At 32.8% G+C, this 16,820-nt stretch overlaps 1 protein-coding gene across 9 annotated transcripts in view; it reads right to left on the reverse strand.

The window, feature by feature from the left end:
• Dgkh (diacylglycerol kinase eta) overlaps window positions 1-16,820 on the reverse strand; it is a 190,827-nt gene that overhangs the window by 39,917 nt on the left and 134,090 nt on the right. For all 9 annotated transcript variants that reach the window (XR_007346817.1, XR_007346816.1, XR_007346815.1 and 6 more), the window contains 5 exons: window positions 15,740-15,825; window positions 8,618-8,717; window positions 7,324-7,597; window positions 6,368-6,478; window positions 3,047-3,178 (listed from right to left, as the gene is read on the reverse strand). Coding sequence is in view for 5 of the 9 variants with exons in the window: in XM_048800975.1 (XP_048656932.1) it covers window positions 3,047-3,178; window positions 6,368-6,478; window positions 7,324-7,597; window positions 8,618-8,717; window positions 15,740-15,825 (703 nt within the window). In the remaining 4 variants the exon portion in view is untranslated. The remainder of the gene's footprint in view (window positions 1-3,046; window positions 3,179-6,367; window positions 6,479-7,323; window positions 7,598-8,617; window positions 8,718-15,739; window positions 15,826-16,820) is intronic.

A 16,820-nucleotide genomic window follows, 5' to 3' on the forward strand; every position in this document is an offset into this window, starting at 1 on the left:
GGTAGTGTCCTTTGAATCGCATTTTTTTTTTCCTTTCTCCTCCCCCAGCTCTGTCCCAGGTCTACAGAGTGAACCCAGGACCACTCTACCACTTAACTTCATCCTCAGCCCTTTTTATTTTAAGACAGGGTCTCATAAGTTGCCCAGGCTGGCCTTGAACGTGACCTCATGCCTTAGCTTCCTGAGTCACTGGGATTACAGGTGACCAAAATACCTGACAAAAACAACTTAAAGATTACCTCTGCACCTGGCTAGCTTTTCCTTTTGCTACTTCTGCTTCTGGTCATATCTAAGAGACCATTAAGTTATGAACATTTATGCCTTTGCTGTCTTTATCGTAGCTTTTTAGCCCTTGGGTCCAACTTCATCTTTACATGTAAAATCTAGTCATTCCCAATACCAATGGTGGAAAAGGCTATTCTTTCTCCATTGAATTGTCTTTCTACACTTGTTGAAATTAACATAAATATAGGAATTTATTTTTGGACTTTCAGATCTACTTCATTGATTTATATAATGCACTTATTCTAGTATTATGTAACTTTTTTTTTTAATTGGGAAATGTATCCCCTTCAACTTTGTTCTTTAAGATTATTTTGCCTATTCTGGGTCTTTTACATTTCCATATGAATTTAAAAATTGGTTTGTCAGTTTCTTCAAATTAACAGTGGGGATTTTTGACAGCAATATTGTGTTCAACCTGTAGTTGAACACAATATTGCCATCTCAATAATATTTAGTCTCCAACACATGAACTTAGATGTGAGTCCATTTAGTTAGGTCTTCTTTAAATTCTTTCAGCCATGCTTTCTAGCTTTCAGTGTTTGCGTCTTTTACTTTTTTGGTTAAATTTATTTTTGATGCAACTATAAATGAATTTTTCTTAATTTCATATTCAGGTTGCTCACTTACAGTATATAAAAATATAATTATAGAAATACAACTTTTGCATACTGATCTTTTTATCTTTTTATTGTTATATTTATTTATTAGCTTTCACTATTTTTTGTGTGTGTGTGTATGTATGTGTGTGTTGTGTATCCCTTAGGATTTTCTATATGAAAGAGCAATTAATGAAGACATACAGTTTTCCTTCTTCCTTTTAATCTGGATGCCTTGAATTCTTTTTATTTCGTCTAACTGCCAAGGCTGGAATCCCTGGTACGAAAACTAGGATGTACCAATTAGGTTACAGTTCTCACAATCCAATCATTTTACACCTGAACTTTCCTGCATCAACACAAGCATAACAGATGCCCTTTACCATAAATAAAGAAGTTTCCTCCATTTCCTGGTTTTTCAAGCATTTTTACTTTGAGAGGATGTTGGATTTAAAAAATTTTTTTTCCAAGTCTATTGATATGACTATGTGGTTTTTGTCCTTTATTCTATTAATATGGTTTATTACATTTTATATTTTCATATATTGATTCGATCTCACATCAAAGGAATCATACTTGGTTATGGTGTATAAATCTTTTGATATGTTGTTGGATTTAGTTAGCTAGTATTTTTTTCAGATTTTTGTGTCAATATTCACAAGGGATATTGTTCTGCATTTTCTTGTGATGTCTTTGTTTTTTGGTATCAAGGTAATATGGGTCTCATAGAATAAGTTGGGAGGTATTCCTTTCTCTTCTATTTTTTGGAAGAGTTTGCAAAAGGCTGGTGTTTATTCTTTTGAAAACATTTGGTAGGCTTCACCAGTGATGCAATTTGAGCTTGGCTTTTCTTTGTAGAATTTTTTTTTCCCAAATTAGTACTGAGTAATTCATTATCTTGTTACGAGTTTAGTCAGATTTTCTATTTCATCTTAAATCAGTTTTGGTAGGCATTTGTGTATTTCTATGTATTTATCTATTTTACCCAGGCTGTCTAATTTATAATCGTTTGGATTTCTACAATGTCTACTATGATGTTTCCTCTTTCATTCCTGATTTTTAGTAATTTCAATCTTGTCTCATTTTTGCTTTCACTTGGCTAAAGATATGTCTATTTTGTTGAACTTGTCACAGAACCAACTTTTAGTTTTGCTTATTTTCTGTACTGATTTTTCTATTTTCTAGTTTATTTCCACTATAGTCTTTATTACTTGCTGTCTCCTGTTTGCTTGGATTTAGTTTCCTCTTCTTTTTCCAAGTTATTAAGGTTATTGATTTGAGATAGTTCTACTTTTTCAATCTAGGCATATACAGCTATAAATTTCACCTCTAAGTATGTTTAAGCTGTATCAAACAAGTTTTGGTATGGTATATTCTTGTTTTCACTCATCTAAAAAAATTTGGTCTAAATTTCCTTTGTAATTTTTTTTGACCTACATATTTCCACATATTAGTACATTTCCTAAATTTCATCTTCTCATCAATTTCCACTTTCATTTCATTGTGGCAGGAAAAATATTTTGTGTGTTTTAACCCTTTTTGTTTTATTGAGAAATATTTTATAGCCTAGTATGTGGTCTATCCTTGAGAATGTTCTACAAACACTTAAGAAGAATGTGTATTCTGCTGTAGTTAGGTAGAGTGTTCTTAGACATCTGTCAGGTCTATTTGTTTTATGTGTCAAGTATTCTATTTCCTTGTTGATCTTCTATCTAGTTCTACTCACTTTTGGAAGTGAGGTGCCAAAGTCTTCAACTTTATTATTGAATTATGATTCATCTTTCAAAAGAACACGTTTGAGACTCTGGTTTTCAGAGTCTAACTTAGATTCCAACCTACTCTGAATGAAGGTGAAGAATGTTTATTAAGTCAAACAACTGGCATTTAAGGAGACCTTGGAAACACATATATTTTCCTCCATCTCTTACATATAATCATTTGGTTTCTCTACTACTAGCCTAATCCAAGCAACTTTATTTCATCAGGGTTGAAATAGATGTTTCAGATGTTCAAAAACAAAGCAATTATCACTAGAATATATACTATAAACACTCTCCTAAAAGAACATTATCTTTGAGAACACATTTCTATATTTCATGGAAATAAGTATTTACACAGCTTCACAGAAAAGCTTAAAAATGCACCACTTTCAGAATCTGTAATACCTGGGCAGATTATTCTAGTATTGAGCACAGGGAGGTTTTCTTTGGTGGCTGTGACAGCTGGACCAGGGACAGAATCAGGTTGAGAATTGCCACGACATGCCCTGGCATCTGGAGACTGAGGTGAAGTTTTAACTGTTGGCAAGAAAGAAGTCCAGATTAAAAAGAGAAAATGACGAAGGCATAAAATTTAGCAAGACATGAAATAATCGAATCTCTCTTTATATCAATCAGTGGAACAGAGAATATTAATTGTATTTAACTATTCTTTTACCATTTTAATTTTTTTGAAACAAAGAGGATATCTGTCAAGGTAGATGTCTTGATCTCTGATCTTAAATACATGGAGATCAATAGAAAATAGATATCTACTATAATTAAAATTCAGTAATACTCATAAATTGAATGTAACCTACACTTAAAGATAAGTAGAGAATTTGAAGACTGATGATTTTGAAAATGGAAAATATGTGTTATAAAATAAGCTACCAACACCAACTTTTCTCATAAATACTGAGTATCTGATCACATTTAATTAATTTTCAGAACTAACGTGTGAAACACAAGTTAACATTGTCTTCTAAAAATGGAAGAAAAAATAGTAGTTTCAAATGAAATCAATATACTTTTCCTGCCTCAATTATTTATTCAAAATGATGGATTTGTCCCAAATGGCTCTATTATATTCTCGTAAAAGCTCAAAACATTCCAAAAATTATTCCAAAACACAATTACTCTCAAAGAAAACAACAAAAGGGAAGATTTAATTCTATCTAAACTGAGGCAATTTAACAGAGAGCAAATGGTACCTTTAACTAATTTAGGGGCTTTTGGTTGGTATTTTTTCCTAAGCGGGGGGAAAACAGTACTCTGCAAATTCAATTTAAAAGTACTCTAAAACTTAATTATCTTCACTCTCTCTCAGACTAATTACAAATTAACTATATTAATCTTACACTCTATTCTATTCAAAACAGTCCAGCTGTACTAAAAGTAACAGAATAGTCACTCTTTTTTGTTTTAAACAGAACTCCTGAGGCTAATTTTTAATAAAAGAACTTTTTGATGTTCATTTCTGATAGAGAGCAGACAGTGTACTAATGATTAAGAATGATGTTCCACTGCAGGTAATTAAATTAGTGATTCATAGTTCTTCTTAAATAAAGCATGTCATTGATTATATTAATATATTTCTTACATCTCAGACATATGAATTATTATATAATTTAATAATGATAAAATGAGAGTGCTTCAACAAAGATAATGATTACTGAATACAGAAACACTTCTCCTCCTGGGCTAGTTTCCAGTAAGTTGGGTCACTAGCCAAAATTAAGATCAAATGCTGCAACATTAAAGACTTTTCTAAATTTATGTTTATCTCAATATCAATATCTATAGCACTATAGTTGTATATTTTAGATTGCTTTAAGTACAATGAAAGTTTTGAGTTTATGATAATATGAAAAGGGGGGATGATGGCTGGCTAGAAGACCATTCATGACTGTTAACAAACCAATCCTCGGAGACAGATGTAATCTTGGGGAAAATTATTAAGTCTGACTGTCAATATGCCATTGCCAACCTAGCTTTAGTTGATACTTTTTAATAGATGATAATATCTATGGGCCTGCTTATCAAATTCACAGATGAGAAAAACCTGAGACGATAGAATCAACCTTCAAAACATTTTGACAGGATGAAATTATAGATCCAAAATAGGAATGAGTATAAACTACTATAATCTTTGTAAACACCCAAAGTGTACAGTTAGTAGTGTTTGAGTATCAATGTGCTATTACTTAACAGAAATTATCTAACATGCATCCATGTTAATGGATATAACCAAAAAAACAAGAGGATTGAAATTCTTAAGTTAAAATCTGGAAGAAAAACTTAGCACAGGTCATTTGCAAGAGGAAACATAAGATGTGACAAGGGGACATGGTGCCATAAAAGCTATTTTCAGTATCATTTAAGGGCTGCCACATGAAAGAAGAATAAGACATGGCTCTAGAAGGCAGATTCATCTCCAATACGGTGATATATCAACTGTGATATTGCTTTTTAAAACAATCACAAAGCATTAGACAAATGCCAGTGGTTGTCATGGTCAACATCATCATACATAAAACCTAAGAACATCTATAATCATGGGTTGAAATTTAAGAGAGAAAACAGAAAGCTTTAAGTAAAGAATACAATTACAGCCAATCATAATCATAATTAAATAATCAATCATAATTAAATAATTAACATGATTACATGATTTTTCTATTTAAGATAGAGTGATCCTCTGTCAAGAGAGTTCTAGAGTATGGATTGAGTTGTATATTCAACATCAGTGATTCAGAAAGTCAAATTTCAAAGTCTAAGTAGTTTAAGTACAATTAAAGAATGCTCTTTCAAAGTTAAAGTAATTAGCAGAAGCATCAATAAAAAATAAATAATAATGATGACAGCAAACATCCATACTGTGTACAAAATGCTGGGCACTTTATATACAGTAACTTATTTAACCTTCACAACAACCCAATGAAACTGGCATGTTATTATCTTTATCTTACAGATGAAAAAGCGACAGAGAGGTTAATATGACCAAATTTATATATAAAGAAACTAAAATCAAAAAGTTAATAAATTTTTGAATGTAAATAGTTCTCACATAATTATGTTGACCTTTCATGAGTACATTAATATGTGCATCATCTTAATATCTTTATTATTATTATAATTTCTCTTTTGTATTATCTCAATAAATTAGAAACTTTTTGCTTTGGCAATGTTAAAGTATAAATTCATCCTCAATTAAATGCTAAAAGTCAGAGAAATTGTAATATTCTTAATTTCCTGGCAAAATGAATTTTGGTAAAGAAAGGGTTGTAACTAGATGTGCTGTGATTTTAAAGCTTAATTTAGTAATAAGGATTATCAAACTAGACGGTTGATCAATGATATTAGGAGACTGCTGAATAATTTAAAGGCTAAATTTTGTGCTTGTGAGGCCTGTGGCTTTCTTACAATTCTCAAAGGAATCTGAGAGCTAAAACAGCTTAAAGCTGAATGATTTAGGTGTTTCTTCCCTTTTCTTCAGGAAAACCAAGATATTTAATCATCTCTAGTTCTGTAATCCTTGGCTTATCTCTAGAATACATGATAAGAGAGGAATTTGGCAACAATTTAAGTAATCTATTACCTTTATTATTTTAGCATTCATGTATATCTAAGCTTAACTGCCAAAAAGCCTTTCAGAAATAAAAATGCAAATAGTTAAAAGAAAATTCACATATTATTTAATTCCAAATGATGTTATTGTTTTCTTACCAGTTAACAACTCTTTGGTATCATCATCAGTAGATTCACTTATTTCTGTATTGTTGCAGTCAGATAATTGATTAACTGGTTCACAGGAATGAACCATCTGCTCATCCATAACTAAGTAGAAAGAAGACAAACATGTTTGGATAATGAAAATAAAGTCCATCCTACATTAAAGATATGCATAGGAAAGTAAAATTGAAACATATACCAAAAGATACTTTGTACTCACAACTAAACACCATTTAGAAATAAGCTTGGGAGTGATGCCTGTAAGTACCAGAGATTATGAAACTAAATAAAGTTGCTAAAATTACATATTTACCAGAATTAAAAATATGTAAGAATTTCAGGGAAATACAAGTCCAATTACAAGTTACAACATGTAAATATGTAAATGGATTTTTGAACATTAATCATATTCAAATTAATTTTAATTAATTTTTAGTCTACTACTAAAATTCTAAAAGAATCGTATATATTAATATAAAAAATTGACGTATAGGCAGAGTTTTTATATATGCTTTATAAACCAACAAACATTCAAACACTTAAGGAAATTAATGTTAAGAAGACATTTTCTACATATTCAAGTAGTTTACAGATTTGATTTTCTATAAGAATTTGATATATTCCAACTAAGTGAAAAATATTTAATATTTTGGAAATGTTAATTAAATTATTTTTCTATTTAAGATAGTAATGTTTTAGCTTAATTTATTTCTGAGATTTTATGTTATACATCATTAATGTGCTGATCTTTATTACCAAAACAATAAACAGGACCAGTACAATTTCCTTTTAGTAGATTTATCTTCTATGGTGTCTTAAAAACATTTTTTTCAAAAAAAAAATACAATTCTTTTTTCAAGTGCGTCCAATCTGACTGTTGTGAAAACTCCCTCACACATGCAATAGCTATGCTGCCAACTTCTTCTAATGCTAATTTTGTTATCATGTACCTTTTCCGGCTTCTTCAATGACTTGTCTCACTGCTTTCTTTAAACTGTTTGCCCGCAACATTATTTCCCTGGGTTTGATGGCTCCTTGTGAGGAAGGCTTTGTAATGTCATCTGAGAGCTGGTCCTTGCATTCGCCCAGGGATTCTTCACTTGAAGATTCCACAGCATCTTCTTCTATGACGACAGGGCTGACAGCGGAGAGGACAGGATCAGGCTGGGGCTCTGTGTGCAAAACTTGTAGCAGTTGTTCAAGCTTCTCATTTAGGACTGAACACTGAGAAAACAAAAAACAGGGAAAGGAGGGAGAAATTCAAATGGAAGTAACATCAGCAGACAAGATGGAAGAATTTTTTATGTAAGATGTTTTGAATGTTTAATCACTAGAGAGAAAAACTCTAAAATTCAATTGGCTATCATCTTTTATTCTGTAGATGTTTTGATTCAAGAAGCACCTAATTTAAATTTTAGTGGAGATGGAAAATAGATCAACAGACTGTAGCCATGAATGCTTTTCTCTCCACACAATTTCCAGTCCTTTTCCTCTCCATTGTTTATCTTTGGTGACATGCTGAGACAGAGCTCTGGTACAAAGAGTTTAGAGACAAAAATATGGCTAAGAAAGGATTCCCATTTTCTGAAACCCCATAGAGTAGGGAAAGTGGCTGAATGGTTCAAATGCATGTTTAGTTCCCTTTTCTTTTCCTTCTACCCAATTAAACTACCATCTAAAGCATGAATCTGGGAGAGTGAAGTCCTTTGCAAGCCCAAGATTTCCAATCCTTTTGTAAGAAGGTCCTCTGATGAACTTACAAAAGTAAAAACAGTGGCTTTTAAGATAATTAAACTATTGTTATTTTAGCATCAGAAAGCTAATGAAGCAGGGTGGAATCTGTAAAGAGAACAAGGTCTAGTGAATCCAAAGACCTGTGCTAGGAGAGTAATGGACCAGCCAAAGTTTGCTTGGAAATAGAAAACTGTTCCTCTACCCACTGGAACACCAGTTGTGCAGCATTCCTCCCTGTGGGCTGATTGCTGTACATCACCTGGCAAGATGTCAAACACTGGGAGAGGGATTTGAACTATAAAATTTGGTTTGATGATGGTTTGTTTCCAGGATGCAGCATTACAAGGTAACCATAAATTAGAGTATTTTAAAAATCCTCATAGCCTAATAAAAGTAATTTTTCTTTAGATGTTTTGGCAAAGAAACCATGGAATCCATTTAGTTTTAAAATACAATTCAATGTTAACATTGTCAGTAAATAACTTGCATGCCCTGATGTGTCCCTCTTACTTTACTGGCCACGGCGTCTGCTACAACTGCATTTTCCAATGATCTGTCATATGCCTTCTCTACTTTGGCAACGAAGTCCTTTACGGTTTCACATAATATCCTTTGAGGAAGAGAAATTATACAATACAATCAGAAAACTTAGTAGGTTTGTAATAGAAACTGTACAATTCAGTAAGTTTACTCTGATTTATAAACACATTTAAAAAGAAGCACAATTAAGCGAATTGTCAAAATATCCAGATAATTTGTATATAAATCCATACTTCTACCTACTGTGTAGTGTTTTAAATAACTCTAAAGCCTCCTACGTGGGAAATGGATACATTAACAAACCCTGTTCTCCATAATTTAGAGTACTGTTAAGGTTAGAGCACACCTTTCTCAAATACTCAAAGAAGAGTACTTTTAGGGTGAGGGATATGGCTCAGTGGTAGAGTGCTTGCTTAGCATGTGTGAAGCCTACGGTTTAATCCCTAGCACTGCTTTTCCCTCCCTGCCCCCCCCCCCAAAAAAAAAAGAAAGTACTTTTAGATCTTCTTTAAACAATGCATTATCACCCACAGCTCATGTTTTCATAATGAAAACTGTGGTGTCAAACAAACTAGCATGGTTTGTCACTTGTGTTGTTCCTGTCCATCTAAAATTCATCACATGGGTATCTTGATACCACACTTTTCCTGCAGAGAAAAGATGTTGTGTATTACGTTGCAAACCAATCTGTCACTCGAATTGAGTTATATTCTCTGTAAATCTATTCATTTTTCCCCCTTAAGATAACCAATGCAATAACATACAAAACTAATTTAATTCAGGTCTCATTAGTGTTGGCGATATATGGTTTACTTGCTTATTTTAATTACATTTGGTTTCTTTGCAATAGAAATAAACTATAAGGAAAAATAACTTGAAACACAAACAAAATCTGTCTTTCAGAAGCCTTTGGATATGGTATTGGATTAAAAACAACCACCAACAGAATGGTACATGATTAAGGTTTTTTGTTTTGTTTTGTTTAATAAGAATTTATGCTGTTGGGAACATTATTTTAATGTTTGCTTTCTATCATTGCTATACATTGAGGAATTTGAAGAAAATGAAAAAAAACCCAGAAGTTACTTTTTCTACTAAATTCACAATTTCTCTGTTAGGTGAGTGGCATTATAGATATTATGAAATTGACCCATTCAATGGATATAGAACACACATATATACGCCCACACGAACACACCAAATCTTCACATTTGTCATCTAGGAAATAAATACAGTATGCCTAATAATTTTTCTTTCATTTGTTGTTTTAGGGCAACCATTCCTATATCGACTTTGCTAGAAAATAATTATCTCCTAACCCCTTTAATCTGTTCGGTTGGCTTTTTCCTCCCAGTGCTGGGGATCAATTCCAGGGCCTTGTGCATATTAGACAAACACTCTATTACTGAGCTACACCCCAGCTCCCTTGTTTGACTTTTTGAGCTCAAATTCTACAAAGAATCTAGCTTAACATTTACCAGAGATGGTTTTATGTCCTTCACATCAAATTTTTCTTCTTGATGTTTTATACTTTTATGACATTTCTTAAAATATTAAGTCAGACTATCATGATTTTCTTTTGGGGGCTTTACTGGCAATGTCTCTAAGTTGTGTTCCTTCTTGGGAGAGGAGATATTGGCATTCTCAACTCTTTTGTATAACTCCAAAATGGAGGTTTGTTTTGCCATTATTCTAACACTGTCTTGATATATAATTTCTTATGGATTTAGGAAACTGCATATGCCAGAACATTATCATTGCTACTTTTGTTGTTGTTTACTAACCCCTAGGGACAAGAGCCATCAGTCCACTAATCTAGGAGTGAAAGGGGCAGCAGAGTTCTCCTTCCTCAACTGCACCACATTCCCAAGGCAGACAGTAAGCAAAAGATGATCCTGTAATCATCACAGTATGAGCCTGTGAACCTGTGCCAAGAGAGGTAAGGAAGGGGAATATGAGTGAAGGTCAGAGGCTGCTTGCCACATAAATTGTGGGAAGAATCAGAAGAAAAACTCGGTCTTACGGTCCATAAGTTCCATATTCCAGAAGAAACAGAATATTTACATTTTGAATCACAGAGTTTTTAAAATAAAATGTACAATTAAAAATAGTGTGACTTCAAGGTCCTATCAAGTAGATATTTACAAATTGAGGAAAAAGAGTTTTAAGATGTGTTTACTATAGTAATGCAAAAGACACTCTTTAACTATACCCACAGTTTTCTATTTTAATACCTAAAGTTCTCTAGAAAAAGTGCAAAAATTAAATCAATGAAAATGGAACATTGATTTTCTCAAAGAACAACAAAATTTTAATCCCTGCTTTTATCTTTAATGTTAGAACTTTAGATATTTCCAACATTTTGTTTCTTTAATTTTTTTGTCATCCTTCACAGTTAACTATGCTCCAAATAGTCACTTGAGGCTAATAACAGTCTACAATGATTATGCTTAATGTTTTCCATCATTACCTCAATTCTGTTTTACAAGATGTATTGTCCTAATGAGTATCTGTGTCTTCATTTATCCGTTTTCAATTTACTTTTTAAAATAGGGGCAATGAACAATAAAATATTCAAATACTATATTAAGATAAATACGCCCATGGTGCCCATATAGAATCACAGATCATAGAAAGGGACCTAAAAAATTTGTTTGTCATCTAATATAAAATGCTACAATCAGATATTAAAGGATATTTAGAAACATTAATGAATAATATCTAAAGACTCCTTGCAATCTATGTGCTTGAAGAAAGATGTTTAATAACTCTGCACCCCATCTATTCATGCATGGAGGTTTACCTCAATTATCCTTAAAGTAAATTCCAAATCTAAATTCTACCATTCTATGACAATAGCTCCAATTCTATTGTTTTTTTCCTGTCAGTTACCTCATTTTCTGAAAATTTCATATATAGACCAAATGCCATTCATTTTAATAATTAGGGTTAGTAGAGTTAGTCAACAAAAAACCCTAAGTAATGCCTACCTACTGTTAACGTTAGTAAAGTTTAAAAACTACTGAGAATAAAACAAAACACATTTATGTTTCAGGTAAAGATTGTTATTTAATAACTTTTCTATTTTTAATTAATAAATGGCATCAATTGTTAATTAGAGCTTCTGGTTCTAAGATAACTCCTTATACTCTACTGAATTGATAAAATCCCAGGCAAATCAAAGAAATAACGTTTGAGGTTCACCTATATTAGTTAACCTACACCTTAGCTATATTATTGAAATGTAGCTTCTCCATTAACATTTAGATATTTTTAAATAGTAAAAATAGCTATTTTATGAAATAACTATAATCACATAAGGAAGTTATTTTCCTTAATATTTATTCACTTTTTCATTTATTCAACACATACATGGTGGTAACATAAGAAGAATATTCTTTATTTTTGTCTAGGTGGTGGTTACATAGGTGCAGATATGTGAGGAATTTCTTTGTAATCATTGAGTTGTATCTTTGTGGTTTGGGTACTCTTTATATATCAAGAGTCAATAGGATTTTTTTGTTTTTGTTTTTTATAAGCAGAAGGAACTACTGCAGATTTATTTTATTGTATTTTTTATAGCTGGGGATTAAACCCAGGGCTTCATCCATGCTAAGCAAGCACTCTACCTCTCAGCTATATCTCCAGCCCCAATTATGGGTTTTTAAAGCCTTAAAGAAACATATAAACCAAATGAAACCTGTGAACCTTGTTTGGATTTTAATTTGAAAAAACTAACTATTTAAAACATTTTGAGGGGCTAGGGCTATAGCTCAGAGGCAAAGCACTTGCTAGCACATGTGAGGCACTGGGTTTGATTATTAACACCACATAAAAATAAACAAATAGAGGCATTATGTCCATCTACAACTGAGTAATAAATATAGAGCATATAAACTGTAACTGGAGGACATGGAAGATGGATCGAGTAATATTGATGGTACTAGAGAATTATTAAATTTATTGGATTTTTAAAAAAAGATTATATATATGTACATGTAATAAAAATAGAATAAAATTATTTCTCATATTTGCTTAAAGATACTATAGCAAAACTAGGGAGTAGATGGCAAAAATGCTGATAAACACTGAAGCTAAGTGATGGGCTTACTGGGAAATTATCATACTTTTATGTAGTGTTTGAAAATGTCCATTAAAAAAACAAAATAAAAAATACATTGTATTAACTGGCATAATGTATTACATGTTGTCCTCTCTTTTCTCTCTTGAACTCTTTAGAGCAAATCCACCCAATTTTAATCTGGGGTTGTGACAACAGGACAGTAGCAGGCCGCTGAGCACAGAAGAGTAACAAGGAGACCAGGGTGAAAATGGAATTGTTTAAAGGTAAGAGAGCTGTTTGGAGAGAAACCCCAAACTCAGGCTAGGAGCACAGCATAAACAAAGAGCCAGACCAAGGTCAGAAAACATTTGAAATGTAATTAGGGAAATGAGGTGATAATACCATAATTTAGTATACTATGATACTATAATTTAGTATATTTTTAGCACTCTGTAGTTTATATGCTCTATATTTATTACTCCACTTAATTCTCCTAAGAGTTCCATGAAGGGAAAATAATAGGCATTCCTTTCCCTTCTTACACTGGTAAAAACCAGACACAGATCCCAAGGCTAGTGAATAAGTGTCAACTAGGACACAAATTTACTTGACCCATGATTTTCAAACTGTTCTCTAAATGCTTTCAGAATTCCATAAATGAGTGTTTCAAATTTCATTTAGAAATATAGCACATAGTATTTTTAAGGCCAAACGATTATTAGAAACATGACAGACAAATAAAATGTTAACATTTACTTTAGAATCGACTAGTTTTTGTGCAACTCTTGGACTAAAAAAATTTCTGCCATTTTTATTTAATCAAAGACAATGTCCTTATAACAGTACGAGCAAATTAGGTACAGAAATAACTGAAGGGCTGGGGATGTGGCTCAAGCGGTAGCGCGCTCGCCTGGCATGCATGCGGCCCGGGTTCGATCCTCAGCACCACATACAAACAAGATGTTGTGTCCGCCGAGAACTAAAATAAACATTAAAAAAAAATTCTCTCTCTCTCTCTCTTTAAAAAAAATAAATTAAATAATTGAAAACTGCATCAAATATGAGATTATAGCTCATCTATCACCTTATTGCTTACTCTTTCATAAATGTCTTTAATAATTTAAGCACATCCAATTAATATCAACAAAACAATTTTAATTTTTTAATACTGGAATGTTGTGTAAGATTTTATTTGAAAAAAGGTTTTCACTGATAAGAATGTTGTACTACACAGGTATTAAGATTAAGAATGATAAGAAAGAGCCAGGTGTGGTGGCACATGCCTATAATCCCAGCTGCTGAGGCTGAGGCAGGAGGATCACAAATTCAAAGCCAACCTCAGCAATTTAGCTAGGCCCTACACAACAGAGTGAGACCCTGTCTCAAAATAAAAAATAAAATGGGATGGGAATGTGATTCAGTGATTAAGCGCCTCTGGGTTCAATCCCTGGTATTAAAAAAAAAAAAAAGAAGAAGAAGAAGAAGGAAGAAGGAAGAAGAAGAAGAAAAAGAAGAAGAAGAAGAAGAAGAAGAAAGAGAAAGCAGTGGCTGCCATAATGATCTTGTTTGTATATGTCCAAATTTCATGGCCTGAACTCCATTTAATTAAAAATACATAAAATGTATAGGAGACAGTGATCAAACTTATCAAAACGTGAAGATCAATACAAAGGCTTTGCTAAAAGGTAGTCAGAGAAAATATTTAACTACAGTGGATTAAATAAGGAATCATTCTTTTATAATTTGTTACACCTTTTCAAAGCTTCCTTTCCAACTTGCCATCTTTTCTAGCAATGTTTTCTTAAATGTCCTATAAATAAGCATTTATTCATGAGACAAAGGTGGCAAAGTCAAATATCTATAGGGATCCAGATAGTAACAGATGTATGAATTGTGGCCAGAAAGAGAAAGGCATTAAGGAGTGTTGAGGCCTGGGACAAACTGGAAATTTACATATTTCACCATAAAGCAATACAATTCATTAAATAACAAATAAACATAAATCAACCAGCAGTACTGCCCACCAGTCTGCAGTCCTTTTCTGCCTACAACAACCACTTGCTTCCACTCCCTTAACCCACTGAACTCTTTTTCTATTGTTCAGGGCTGTTTCCTGTTCCTGCATGAGATGTCATCAAAAGCAATTCTGACTACATTTGTACTTCTGTCACAAGTAAGTTTTCCCTAAAGATTTCTGTTCTCTTTCTTCTTCACTGCAAATGAAGTATGTGAGATACTAAAATTAGTGTATTTTTCCTTTACCTCTTTCCCACTCCCTTTCTCTCCTTCTACCCATTCTTTGTCTCCTCTCTTTCTGCATAATAGTAATGTTTGCTGCTAAGCTAGACTCTTTCAGCATTCTTTCACTTATCAGTTGAAAATTTGGGGTGGTTTCATCCCCTTCCTCTGGTCAGCCTTCCAGTTCTCATGACATCAGTATAGGATGCTTCCAAACTAAATTCTAAATTCCAGCCAGGCAGCATTTGGGATAATAACATCAAGTAGCTTTGGCTCCATGTATGCAATCAACTTAACTAAAATCTGATAACTTTGAATTAAAACATAATTATGCAATTTAAACATGCTGAGAAATGTCATTTTGAAAAATCTCATCGTTGTTTTCCTTTTACTGAGGTAAACAGTTCCTAAGCAGTAGTGTTTTTAGAAGTAAGAAGTTATAACAACATGTGCTTTCCATGTTATAATTAATCATAATCTACCTTTAAATAGACATCAGATTGATTAACCTCTAAATACTTATTACAAGTTTTTGACAAAAAATGTATCAAATTAAGCAGCAATATATATATATATATATATATAAATTTATCTAAATGTATTCCACTCCAAATAAAATGCTTAAGTGATTTTTTTAAAAAAATCAAATCAAATTCACTACAACTAATTTTGTGAATTTCATAGATATTTTTTGAAAAGAAAAATTTTCAAAAACGATATAAGAAGGAAGAAGCAGCTTTCCTTTAATTTTTACCACGTAACTATTTCATGACTCAAACTCCACAACTCACTTGGCAGACGATACAATCACCGTTTGTTCATCAGAATTGAGGATTTTTGTAAGATGAGCTGCAACGGAGTCTTCATAAATCGTCATCTGAAACAAGAAAATACCCTATGCTATATTATTATTGTTGGCATACATACAACTCCGCCATTACTGCTTCTAAAAGAGCTGTTCATGACACAAGCGAAACAGCAATTGCTACAATGAAAAAGGAGTCATGAAAAATAGATAAAAATTTCCTTTCTGTGACAGGCTTTCATTTTCTGGAATTCTTTAATGTATATTTTTAGAAGAGTCCATAAAAGGCTAGAAAGCATGGGTGGCATGCCTATATTCCCAGTGACTCAGGAGGCTGAGGCAGGAGGATCACAAGTTCAAGGCAGTCTCAAAAACTTAGTGAGACCCTGTTTTGAAATAAAAAATAAAGAGTTGGGGATGTAACTCAGGGGTAAAGTGCCCTTGGGGTTCAATCCCCATTACTAGGGAGCAAGTAGAAGAAAAACCCACAAAAAGCTCTTAAATTTAAAAAATATATATATTTTTTTAATATGAGAAGAATTCTTAAAAGCCAGATAACCTAATTCAAATGGGCAAAAGTAATTTAAATAGGAGAGCTACTGATGATCCATAAACAGATGGAAAGGTGTTCAACCTCATCAGCCATCCACCAAGTGCAGACTAAGACCACAACACACTACCACCACATGTCTCCTGGAAAGGAGATGAAGACAGCAACAAGTGAAAACTGCCAGATGTTGGCAGGACAGTGGAGCTACAGAACTATCATAGGCTTCTGAGGAGAGTGCACATTGACACCAACACTTCAGAAAACTATTTGGTAATATCCATGAAAGCTGAATGTACGCTGGGCATGGTGGTGCATGCCTACAAACCCAGCGGCTCAGGAGGCTGAGGCAGGAGGATCACGAGTTCAAAGCCAGCCTCAGCAAAATCGAGGCACTAAGCAATTCAGTGAGATCCTGTCTCTAAATAAAATACAAAATAGGACTGGGGATGTGGCTCAGTGGTCGAGCGCTCCTGAGTGCAATCCCTGGTACTCCAAAAAAAAAAAAAAAAAAAAAAAA

Source organism: Marmota marmota, unplaced genomic scaffold, assembly GCF_001458135.2.
Source record: "Marmota marmota marmota unplaced genomic scaffold, marMar, whole genome shotgun sequence".
NCBI lineage: Eukaryota > Metazoa > Chordata > Mammalia > Rodentia > Sciuridae > Marmota > Marmota marmota.